The sequence below is a fragment of the Pseudophryne corroboree genome, chromosome 2 (genome assembly GCF_028390025.1).
Source record: "Pseudophryne corroboree isolate aPseCor3 chromosome 2, aPseCor3.hap2, whole genome shotgun sequence".
Classification (NCBI taxonomy): Eukaryota; Metazoa; Chordata; class Amphibia; order Anura; family Myobatrachidae; genus Pseudophryne; species Pseudophryne corroboree.
In genome coordinates this window covers 859,027,290-859,040,076 of record NC_086445.1, presented here as the reverse complement: position 1 = coordinate 859,040,076, position 12,787 = coordinate 859,027,290, and the positions used below count along the sequence as shown (strand labels likewise).

Genomic DNA, 12,787 nt, shown 5'->3' with positions numbered 1-12,787 from the left:
TGGGGAAGTCCACGCTTCCTCACACACCTCATTTAATTCGTCAGATGCAGGAAAAACTACTGGTAGTTTTTTCTCACCAAACATAATACCCTTTTTTGTGGTACCTGGGGTATCATCAGAAATGTGTAAAACATTTTTCATAGCCTCAATCATATAACGGGTGGATCTATTGGAGGGTACACTCGTCTCATCATCGTCGACACTGGAGTCAGTATCCGTGTCGACATCTGTATCTGTCATCTGAGGTAGCGGGAGTTTTATAGCCCCTGATGACATTTGAGACGCTTGGACAGGCACAAGCTGAGTAGCCGGCTGTCCTATGTCATCAAACCTTTTATGTAAGGAGCTGACACTGTCACGTAATTCCTTCCATAAGTCCATCCACACTGGTGTCGACCCCGCAGGGGGTGACATCACATTCACAGGCATTTGCTCCGCCTCCACATCATTATCCTCATCATACATGTCGACACAGCAGTACCGACACACAGCAGACACACAGGGAATGCTCTTACAGAGGACAGGACCCCACAAAGCCCTTTGGGGAGACAGAGGGAGAGTATGCCAGCACACACCAGGGCGCTATATAACACAGGGATATCACTATACAGAGTGTTTTCCCCTATAGCTGGCTATAATATATATATATATATATTGCGCCTAAATTGTGCCCCCCCTCTCTTTTTTACCCTTTCTGTAGTGCAGGACTGCAGGGGAGAGCCAGGGAGCTTCCTTCCAGCGAAGCTGTGAGGGAATAATGGCGCCAGTGTGCTGAGGGAGTTGGCTCCGCCCCTTTTTCGGAGGGCTTTCTCCCGCTATTTTATCGTTTCTGGCAGGGGTTAATATACACCTATATAGCCTCTGGGGCTATATATGGTGTTAGTTTTGCCAGCCAAGGTGTCAGTATTGCTGCTCAGGGCGCCCCCCCCCCAGCGCCCTGCACCCATCAGTGACCGCAGTGTGTGGTGTGCATGAGGAGCAATGGCGCACAGCTGCAGTGCTGTGCGCTACCTTGGAGAAGACAGAAGTCTTCAGCCGCCGATTTTCCGGACCACCTTCTTGTTTCTGGCTCTGTAAGGGGGACGGCGGCGCGGCTCCGGGAACGGACAACGAGGTCGGGTCCTGTGTTCGATCCCTCTGGAGCTAATGGTGTCCAGTAGCCTAGGAAGCCCAAGCTACCACCACTTAGGTAGGTTCGCTTCTTCTCCCCTTAGTCCCTCGTTGCAGTGAGCCTGTTGCCAGCAGGTCTCACTGAAAATAAAAAACCTAAACTATACTTTCTTCTAGGAGCTCAGGAGAGCCCCTAGTGTGCATCCAGCTCACAGAAATCTAACTGAGGCTTGGAGGAGGGTCATAGGGGGAGGAGCCAGTGCACACCAGATAGTCCTAAATCTTTCTTAGATGTGCCCAGTCTCCTGCGGAGCCGTCTATTCCCCATGGTCCTTACGGAGTCCCCAGCATCCACTAGGACGTCAGAGAAATACACCTTACGCATATGGTAGTTTCTCCCAAACAGGGAACACATGCTCATTGGGAGTGTCTTTAGTCGGTATTCACTATTCATGTAGGAGATCATAAGGTCTGGAAGATGCCTGTTTGGGTAGAAGTAAATCCAATGTCACCATCATACAACAGAGGTTCAACAAGACTCATGCCCCCTGTGTCACCTCCTGTCCCAGGTGACTCTCCAGCCTCCTTCCCACAGGGTCTCTCCAGCCTCCTGCCTTGAGTCTCTACTGCCTCCTGCTACATGACACTCTGGCCTCCTATCCCCTGTAAATCCAGTGAACTGTCTTTCCAGCCTCATGCCCCATGTCACTCCTGCCTCCTACCCTGAGTTTCTTCAGTCTCATCGCTCTTTGCATCATGTCAACGCCACACCCCCAAGTCACGCTCGTGCTATCCCCCTGCATCTTGGTAGCGCCATCCCCTTTGTCTTGCCAGAGCCATATCCCTGCATCTCTCCAACACTGACCCTCCGTGTCTCTCAAACACCTCCCTTCTTGTGTCTCTCCTGCTTCATCCCCCTGCACACAAGCCTACAACGGTAAATATGTATGCATCCACTTTCTGGTGGTTTGCAAAGCACAATCATGCCATACCTGCCTACTTTTTGTCTGCTACCTTCGGGAGGGAACAGCTAGATCACACAGGAGGGGGTGTGGAGGAGGTGGAACGGGGGCATGGTGACGTGATCGCATCATCATAGCCCCACCCCCTGCTTTACAATGCCCACATTGCCGAAACTGCATTTGCGTCATCGCCCCGCCCCCTCCTCCTTTGTGTAGCGGGATTCCACGGGGAGTGGTGAGAGGGGAGGGGGGTTGTGAGCAGGATGTGGTAGACTTGCCCACTTTCCTGGGGGCAGGGAATGCCACGCAATTTTTGGGAACCTCCCGGCCCTTCCGGGAGAGTAGGCAAGTATGAAACATGCAATATAGGCTACACTGGCACAGTACTCACTCTATGCCTGATTAAGATGCAAATTGCACAAAAGAGATTGACAGTAAGTGGATGTTTATGGGAGGTAATATAGGTGTGGCTAGATGTGGGCAGGTCGTGGTCAGCGACTGTGTCCAAATACACAGATGGCGACACTGCACCAGTCATAGGGTAGTCATTTTGATATAATGCAAATTATGGTGCGTCATAGTACATGCCACTGTCTGTGGGCATCGCTGCCATAGGCTGAAAATCGATTACGATATTTGCATAAAGAGGCAGACGCTAATATTGCAACTATGACCACCTCTGCATCATGCCACCAATGTACTATTCCTGACTTTATCAACATGGGGCTCTCCAGCTATTATGGTGCAAATGGTCACAACAAGCAATGGGGCAGATGTATTAACCTGGAGAAGGCATAAGGAAGTGATAAACCAGTGATATGTGCAAGGTGATAAACACACCAGCCAATCAGATCCTAACTGTTAATTTACATATTGCAGCTGATTGCCTGGTGTGTTTATTACCTTGCACATATCACTGGTTTATCACTTCCTTATGCCTTCTCCAGGTTAACACATCTACCCCAATGTTCTGTAAGTGATTTTATGACTTGCAGTTCCAGTTTTCATTAACTTAATCTCCTATATAATAGCCCTATTCTGTGACCTTGTGATTCATTTGCTAACGCTGGGCGGAGTCACAGCAGTGGGCGGAGTTATTCAAATGAGTCACAGAGATCTGGCCAAATCTACAGGAGACTAGGAGCAGAAGCAGATAGCATGGACATTGGGCATGTCACAGACAGGGCTGCATACCTCCCAGCTTTCTGCAGGAGCTTTCTCCAGGCAGAAGGAGGGAAACACTCGGCGAAAAGGGGGCGTGACTTCACGGGAGGGTCCCCGTTTTCGTCAGTGAGGGGGCATGCCCAGCGCTCTGTGAGCTGCTGGCATGCCCCCAGGGGCTGATTATGAGTCCGGGGGGCCCAGGGCACTTGAGACAGGGGAGCCCTATCTCATTGCTGTGCCTGCTGGGGGTTGGGGGCGTGGCCTAATCGCGGACCGCGCGGCCACGCCCCCTTATGCAAATTCTGATTATTGTTTTTATTTTTTTTATGGGATTTTGGCCCCTCAGGTAGGGCTAAATCCAGAGGAGGTGGTCGCTCCCCCCTACACACCCGCACAGGGAGAAGAAAGCAGGGAGACTGCTGCCTCCCTGCAACACCACAGACCTGCCAATATGCAGCAGCGTGTGCTGACTGTAGCACAATGCTGCCACTGTTGCTGGCAGGACGGGGGGAGCTTCTGAGCTGGGACAGAGCTACTCCAGCCGGGGGGGCCTCTAAAACTGTGGGGCCAACGGTACGTATCCCCCGCCCCCCCCCCCCCTTAATCCGGCTCTGCTGCTGGAACCCCCCCATTAATCCGTACCCCCTGATGCCCCCTCTCCCTCTGTCTCCACTATTCACCGCTGCTCTGCTAAGCAGAACAGCGAGTACAGGAGCTTTCCAACTGCCCCCCCCCCACCGCAGGACACTGCGACCCGCGGGTGGGACAGCGGGACACCCCAAAAAATGGGACTGTCCCGCGAAAATCGGGACATTTGGGAGGTATGGGTGTGTGTGAGGGGTATGTCATACAGACAGACGGGCACCGGCTCACTGTGTGCTTGACCCCCCACATCGGCATACTCAGCAGGGTCTCTCTGGTGTGGAGGAGCGTCACTTTCTGACACACTCCACGCTTCTTAGCTGCAGTTTAGTGGGGCACCTGCCGCTGTGCAGGTTCCATACTGCCTCTGTTATCTCCAGCCCCGGCAACCCCACCGCTAGCTGCAGCGCTGCCACCCGCAGTGGAGTGCGCCCAGCTCATTCACACACTTTAGCTGGCGGGTAGCGCTGCAGAAATCCGAGCTGCTTGCAGGCTCTGACCCACTCCTCCCTCCAGCCGCAGCGTCTCCTGGGAGCTAACCAGTCACTCCCAGTCTCCCCTTACCACAGTGCCCGGAAGCCGTGAGGTCCGCGCCACGTGCATGCTATGACCCCCTCCTCCCTCCAGCCACAGCATCTCCTGGGGGCTAACCAGTCATTTCCAGTCTCGCCTTACCACAGTGCCCGGCAGCTGCGCGAGGTCTGCGGTGTGTGACTGAGGAGGGGGGGGGGAGGGATGCGGACTGGCAGAGAAAGCAGGACTCCAGCCTGAGAGAGTCAGCCATGCCAAGTCTCCAGCAGCAGCAGATCCCAACAGGTTGGAATGGAACAGCAGCAGCCAGCAGCAGTGACTCCGGTAAGACACATCTGTCTGTCACCACTGTTTTGTCCCTAATACCAATCTCTCCCGTGCCCTGTGTTCTGTCATGTCCCTGGCCTTGCCCTGCCACCCTTATTCTGGCCCTTTCACCCTTATCCTGGCCCTGTCACCCTTATGCTGGCCCTGTTACCCCTATCCTGACCCTGTCACCCCTGTGCTTGCCCTGTGAACCCTATACTGGCCCCGTCACCCCTGTCCTGGTCCTGCCGCCCCTACCCTGGCCCTGTCACCCCTATCCTGTCCCTATCATTTCTGTCCTGGCCCTGTCACCCCTGTCCTGGCCCCGTCACCCCTGTCCTGGCCCCGTCACCCCTGTCCTGGCCCCGTCACCCCTATCCTGGTACCGTCACCCCTGTCCTGGCCCCGTCAACCCTGTACTGACCCTGTCACCCCTGTCCTGGCCCTGTTACTGCATACCCTCCAACTACCTTTTATGGCATGTACAGTACCCGCAGCGCCTCCAGACCTCTCCCCAATGCACCACACCTCCGCACCTTCCCCTCCACCACATGCGGCACTCCACCCCTCCCCCACATGCTGTGCCTCCAGACCCCCTACACCACCCGTGGCTCCCACTCCTCCACCCCTTCACCACCCACAGCACCTCCAGGCCCCTTCCACCATTCACCCCCCTTATACGTCTCCCCCCACACCTGCCCCCCTCCACCCGCAGCATCTGCAGACACCCTCCTCCATCAGCGGTCCCCCCCCTCACCCACCCCTCCCCCACCAATGGCACCCCTGCACCTGCCCCTCCACCACCTGCAGCACCTCCGGACCTCCTTTCCCATCCGCCGCAACACCCGTACCTGCCCCTACCCTACCCATGGTGCCTGCGGTCCCCTACCCAACCCCCGGCACACCCGTCCCTTCCCATCCCACAGCACCTCCGGAACCCTTCACCCATCCACAACATCCCCACACCTGCCCCTCTCCCACCCGTGGCACCCCTGCCCCTCCCCCACCTGCGGTGCCTCCGGACCCCTCCCCCATCTGCATCCCCCACTCCTCTGCCCCTCCCCCACGCGCAGCACCTCCCGAACCTTCCCCATCCGGGCCCCACCCCCACTTCTGCCTCCCCTCCACCCGCAGCATCTACAGACACCATCCGCAGTCCCCCCCGCACCCGCTACATTCTGTACATCGTGCCCTGCAGGTGCTGTTCACGCCGTCGCAAGGGGCTGCGCCTCCTTCACCATCGCACGCCCTTTCATTGTGCAATATTTAACCACTAACAAAGGAATGCAGGTAATACTCCATATAATACAAATATTAAACCCCAGAAAGGCATGCAAGGGTTAAGGGGGCGTAGCCCCTTGCAACGGTGTGAAGAGCGCCCGTAGGGCGCGATGAAGCACCTAGTTTTATGATATGTATGCAGTTAGTCTATGCACTTTATGGTAGAAACTGTAGGATTATTTCTCTCTACTAAACACTGGCAAAACACAGAAGCACATTACCATTTTCTTAGGGGTAGGGTTAAAGTGACCGTCGTTACAAGTCATACAAAGTCCATCTATTCTGAGACAACGTGGTCAGATTACAGATAGTTTCATAACATAAACCCCACATGCCCTAAAACCCCAGAGTACCGGGAAGTTAGCAACTAGAATCTGCCAGGCAGCCCCAGCAACAACATTGCGTCACAGCCCACCAATCAGAGAACACCACATACACGCCCCCAACAACATCGACTGGAACCTTCTAGATTTGAGATTAGACGGCAGCAGTGGACGCCCCCTTTTGCTTGGTATCCCTCCGCGACGTTTAGTCTCCAAATTTATTTTAATAACGTATAGGATGTTGAACTTTTCATTATAGACACCATTCACATGCAAATCGCTTACACAGAGATCTGCGCACGAGAATCAAGCCAGTGTTTTCCAGCTGTACAAAGAACACACCACCCTTCCTCCGGGAGCTATATTTTCCTGCGTGGCGCATGAGCACATGATTAGTGAGGTAGTGATGAGTCATCGCTGACTATAAATATAAGAAGACTGGGTGACGTTTGCCATATAACGATCTATACACGCGGTGAAAGGGTACGTGAGGCGCTGGTTGGAGACGTAAACATCTTGGGGTATGTAAATTTTTGTAAAACCTATATGTAACTGAACTTGTGTGTGTATGTTGTCCGTAGTCTGTTTTATTGTAGTCCTATATCTATATTTCTTACTTTAATTCCGTTAGTGGCTCTGTGCCTTCTCTATGAGGGTGTTGTGCCGGAGCATTACTGTTCTGTACTGTAATATGCATCAAGACTTTTTACTGCAGTGAGGTGTTTGCTATACATTATACTCTGCCTTGCACATCTGGTTTTACTTATGCCAGTCTGTAATGATTTATCTTTTATTCAGCACATATGGTATTTTTCTGTATTGGGCTTTGTGAGAATGTTTTATACTAGGTGGTGACAAACTGCGTGTATATTGCTTGTGTGTATCTAGTTACCTGTCTGGCTAATATAAACTGACCTGTGTACTTTATTTTCTATTACTAAAATGCTGCTTGTGCTTATTGCCACTGGCTAGTGTGTTTTTTTTTTTTTTTTTTTTGGGGGGGGAGGGTTTTTTTGCGCTCCAAGTAGATTACGCTTCTCCCAATGCTAGTGTAAAGCATAGTTTATTAGCTGTGGTGATTAACATTTTCAGTCTGTAAGTGCAATGAGTCATTGTCCCTGTGCCAATATTATTCATGTTTGCCTCATGACCTGCTGATGCTTTTGTATTTAACTGATGAGCATACATGTTGGATTTTTTTTCTTTTCATTTATTGTCCTGTTCTTATTTAATTTTATTTATATTTTTATATATAATGTATTTTTTTTTTTCAAAATATAATAAATTTTACTTATGTTTTAACTAAAGATATATTATATTATTGTAGGTCAGGATGCAGATCTTTGTGAAGACCCTGACTGGCAAGACCATCACCCTTGAGGTTGAGCCTAGTGACACTATTGAGAACGTGAAAGCAAAGATCCAAGACAAAGAGGGCATCCCACCCGATCAGCAGAGATTAATCTTTGCTGGCAAACAGCTGGAAGATGGTCGCACCCTTTCTGACTACAACATCCAAAAAGAATCCACTCTTCATCTAGTACTTCGTCTGAGAGGTGGTATGCAGATCTTTGTCAAGACCCTGACTGGCAAGACCATCACCCTTGAGGTTGAGCCTAGTGACACTATTGAGAACGTGAAAGCAAAGATCCAAGACAAAGAGGGCATCCCACCCGATCAGCAGAGATTAATCTTTGCTGGCAAACAGCTGGAAGATGGTCGCACCCTTTCTGACTACAACATCCAAAAAGAATCCACTCTTCATCTAGTACTTCGTCTGAGAGGTGGTATGCAGATCTTTGTCAAGACCCTGACTGGCAAGACCATCACCCTTGAGGTTGAGCCTAGTGACACTATTGAGAACGTGAAAGCAAAGATCCAAGACAAAGAGGGCATCCCACCCGATCAGCAGAGATTAATCTTTGCTGGCAAACAGCTGGAAGATGGTCGCACCCTTTCTGACTACAACATCCAAAAAGAATCCACTCTTCATCTAGTACTTCGTCTGAGAGGTGGTATGCAGATCTTTGTCAAGACCCTGACTGGCAAGACCATCACCCTTGAGGTTGAGCCTAGTGACACTATTGAGAACGTCAAAGCAAAGATCCAAGACAAAGAGGGCATCCCACCCGATCAGCAGAGATTAATCTTTGCTGGCAAACAGCTGGAAGATGGTCGCACCCTTTCTGACTACAACATCCAAAAAGAATCCACTCTTCATCTAGTACTTCGTCTGAGAGGTGGTATGCAGATCTTTGTCAAGACCCTGACTGGCAAGACCATCACCCTTGAGGTTGAGCCTAGTGACACTATTGAGAACGTGAAAGCAAAGATCCAAGACAAAGAGGGCATCCCACCCGATCAGCAGAGATTAATCTTTGCTGGCAAACAGCTGGAAGATGGTCGCACCCTTTCTGACTACAACATCCAAAAAGAATCCACTCTTCATCTAGTACTTCGTCTGAGAGGTGGTATGCAGATCTTTGTCAAGACCCTGACTGGCAAGACCATCACCCTTGAGGTTGAGCCTAGTGACACTATTGAGAACGTCAAAGCAAAGATCCAAGACAAAGAGGGCATCCCACCTGATCAGCAGAGATTAATCTTTGCTGGCAAACAGCTGGAAGATGGTCGCACCCTTTCTGACTACAACATCCAAAAAGAATCCACTCTTCATCTAGTACTTCGTCTGAGAGGTGGTATGCAGATCTTTGTCAAGACCCTGACTGGCAAGACCATCACCCTTGAGGTTGAGCCTAGTGACACTATTGAGAACGTCAAAGCAAAGATCCAAGACAAAGAGGGCATCCCACCTGATCAGCAGAGATTAATCTTTGCTGGCAAACAGCTGGAAGATGGTCGCACCCTTTCTGACTACAACATCCAAAAAGAATCCACTCTTCATCTAGTACTTCGTCTGAGAGGTGGTATGCAGATCTTTGTCAAGACCCTGACTGGCAAGACCATCACCCTTGAGGTTGAGCCTAGTGACACTATTGAGAACGTCAAAGCAAAGATCCAAGACAAAGAGGGCATCCCACCCGATCAGCAGAGATTAATCTTTGCTGGCAAACAGCTGGAAGATGGTCGCACCCTTTCTGACTACAACATCCAAAAAGAATCCACTCTTCATCTTGTACTTCGTCTGAGAGGTGGCTGTTAAACTTAATCAGAACTTCATTCCATGTTGCCATTTTCTTTGCACTGTGTTGGTGGTTGTCTGCTGCAGTTTTCAACCTGTGGATTTAGTTAAATAAAGTTTGTTGCACATTTGAGCTTTGCTTTTCTTTTGTCTTAAATTTGAAAGTGAACAAAAGCAAATTGTTGGCATTCAGAAATGTAGTTTTAAAGGGTATTATATATAGAAATGAGTTTATTTTTTGTTTAAAACTTAAAAGGGCAATTCAGTTAGCAATGTATTTATCCGCACATCACTGAATTGTGATGCCATAACTGTACACCTGTGCGCTGTGGGGGGGATCTGTTTGAATGTCATCAGCACATCCGCCATAGCAATTTTATTAGGGGTTCCCAAAATGTGGGTGTGGGTGGGGGGCATCTTGTCCTTGAACGGTGAAAACAATGGCACTTGTCAAACTTGCGTTCAAACTAATTTTTTAACAAACTAGGGAATGGTTATCAATTTCTGTGTCAAGTGTTCTTTACATTCATTTAATGCTGGGGTGGGGAGCCTCCGTCCCGGACAGGCAGTTTGACTGGCTCGGAGGCAGCTGCTGAGTGTAAAGCAGTCAGTGGTGCACTGCTTCTTGGGAGATGTAGTTTCTCACACTGCCCTTTATTCAGTGTACAGTGTGAGAAAACAATCTCCCATCATGTAGTGCACCGCAGGCGGCTCCAAGGCCCATACTTCCCCTTTGGAGAAGACTGGATTTCGCCCTTGAAGATACCAGTGGGCGGGTCCTCAGCCTAGTACACAATGCCCAATGGAAGCCCAGCCGGCTGCCTGTCTCGCCTCACTGTGGTCTGGATGCGTGGTGCGGAACGCTTCTCATCCACCGGTAGCTGCTGTTTGGTGGCTGCGCCTGTGAGGTTGCACTGTGGTGCAATGACTTGGGGCATGAAGGGGGGGGTGTATGTGCTGGGCATGAAGGGGGGGATATATGTGCTAGGCAGTGATTGTGGGCATGCAGGGGGAGTAGTGTGAGCAGCTATTACTGTGGCCACGCCTATTTTCCTAAAAGCGCACATTGGGGGGGCACTTAAAAAATGTCCCGCAAATTTTGAAAAAAATACAAATGGCCCTTCGCAGGAAAAAGGTTCCCCACCCCTGATTTAATGGAAGTTATTTTACTTAAAGCGTTCATTATCTGGGCCTTCCCATGCATGCATACTGTTAAGGCCCACACAGTGATTTTGAGCTAAATGCAGCTTACGTTTGGTGTGTTGAGCTGCTTTCCGCTCGAAACTGCCCAGTGTGTATGCACATGCAATGAGTGGTGAGCGCTGATGTGCGCTCCAGTTTCATCGCCAGTGGCCGCCAGTCATCTACTGGTGTTAGATGAATGGCTGGGTGAGCGGCTTTCCATAGCGTCCTGCTAGGGAAAGCTGCTCACTCCTGCTGACATCGCTGGGCAGGGGGTAAAAGCGCCCAGTATGTATGCACCTTTAGAGATGAACCATTTAATGAATACTATTCCTTCTGACTGACTTGCAGTGAATGTTAAAATATTGTGGTAATTTTATTAGAGGTCCAGGCTTTAGTTTCAGTCAATCAGGAATATTCAGTTAGCCCTGAAGAGACACCGGGAGTAAAAAACCCCAATGCTTGTTAGGGTGTTGCGGTCGGGCTATATGATTAGCTTGTCAAGTCGTTAAGTGCGTTTACGCCTGTAAGCACACAGGTTCAGTGAAACCTGTGTTTCGGATGAAAAAGGGGCTGTTATCAAAATCCCCGATAAGTCTGCACAAACCAGTTTATTGGGGCTAATTAGATAGGTCACCCCCCGCCTCGAGCGATAACTTTACACCTGCTGCAGATAATTGAATATCCACAAGTGTACATTATTTGATCCTTGCTTTTAATACCTTTAATTCAGGGGTGGTTGACTCTGGCCCGCCAGCTGTTTAACTTCTCATCCCAGCATGCCCTGCAACAGTTTTCGCATGGCAAGACTGTAGCAGGGTATGCTAGTATGTGTAGTTTTAACAGCTGGCGGGCCAAAGGTTCTCCACCTCTTCCTTAGCTGAAGCAATCAATAAAAGACTAGAACCCTCTGTTTAACATATGTTAATATATTGTTGGCTCGATGAGCTAAGAAAAAATTGGGCCAAGAAAACAAATGTTCACTTTACTATTTTTTGTTCTCCATGATATCTATTCCTGTGGTCTAAGTATTTCACCTGCTTACTTGTTTTGTCCATATTTACACAAATGCATATTTGGCCTTTGTGGAAAGACCTTTCAAGTGTTACATGAAGCCAAAATAAGCTTGCAACAAACATTCTAGCGGAGCAGTACTACTCAACTGTACTGCAACTTAGCAGCTATTGTGCCTGAATTACTGAAATTGCTGATCAGTTGGTCTTGAAAGTATTGCATTTTTGTGAGGGCTGGAATAATCAAACTGGTTAACGACCTTTAGGGCTGTAACACTACCTGGTTTACACTGGATGGCAAAAAGCCGGACAAACTTTGTCCGGCTTTTTGCCATCCGGCAGGGTCTTTAACACACCGGCTTTGAGCAGTGTGTAATGCTGTGCACATGCGCAGCAGCGGCTAAAAAAAACCTGTTTGTGTGAAAGCTCCCCTTCACACACGTGGTTCTCTGCCTACATAGACTGCACGGACCCGGCAGCCGGACCTTTCAGTGGATATTTCCGGCTGCAACCCTGGGGCCGTGCCGTGTGAAAAGACGCGTTGCTTTGAATGTGTCTCGGCAGCACTGCCGCGTAAAAAAGCTGTCCGGTATTATGCTGGGTGGCGGGAGCCGGCGCGTGTGTAACAGCCCTTAGGCTATTGTCTCATGGCTGCGAAAATTACAAAAACCAAATGCATTATTTTACTCCCCAATTCTGAATTTTTGGGGCAGATGTATTAAGCCTGGACAAGTGATAAAACAGTGATAAGTGGAGCTGATTGATCAGTCTCTATTTTAATGTTGTATTTATCTTTCAATTGGTACATTTATATTTCTCTGACGTCCTACTGGATGCTGGGTACTCCGTAAGGACCATGGGGAATAGACTGGCTCCGCAGGAGCCTGGGCACTCTTTAAAGAAAGATTAGGTACTACATCTGGTGTGCACTGGCTCCTCCCTCTATGCCCCTCCTCCAGACCTCCGTTAGAATCTGTGCCCGGCCAGAGCTGGATGCACCTAGTGGGCTCTCCTGAGTTCATTATAAAGAAAGTATTTGTTAGGTTTTTTATTTTCAGTGAGATCTGCTGGCAACAGACTCACTGCTACGTGGGACTTAGGGGAGAGAAGCAAACCTACCTGCTTGCAGCT

At 49.8% G+C, this 12,787-nt stretch overlaps 1 protein-coding gene across 1 annotated transcript; it reads left to right on the top strand.

The window, feature by feature from the left end:
• Positions 1 to 6,735: 6,735 nt before the first annotated feature.
• LOC135049883 (polyubiquitin-C) lies at positions 6,736 to 9,594 on the top strand. Its single transcript, XM_063955841.1, has 2 exons — positions 6,736 to 6,840; positions 7,647 to 9,594. Exon 2 carries the CDS (start codon positions 7,653 to 7,655, stop codon positions 9,480 to 9,482), a length of 1,830 nt encoding a protein of 609 aa, XP_063811911.1. The 5' UTR covers positions 6,736 to 6,840; positions 7,647 to 7,652; the 3' UTR covers positions 9,483 to 9,594.
• The last annotated feature ends 3,193 nt before the right edge of the window (positions 9,595 to 12,787 follow it).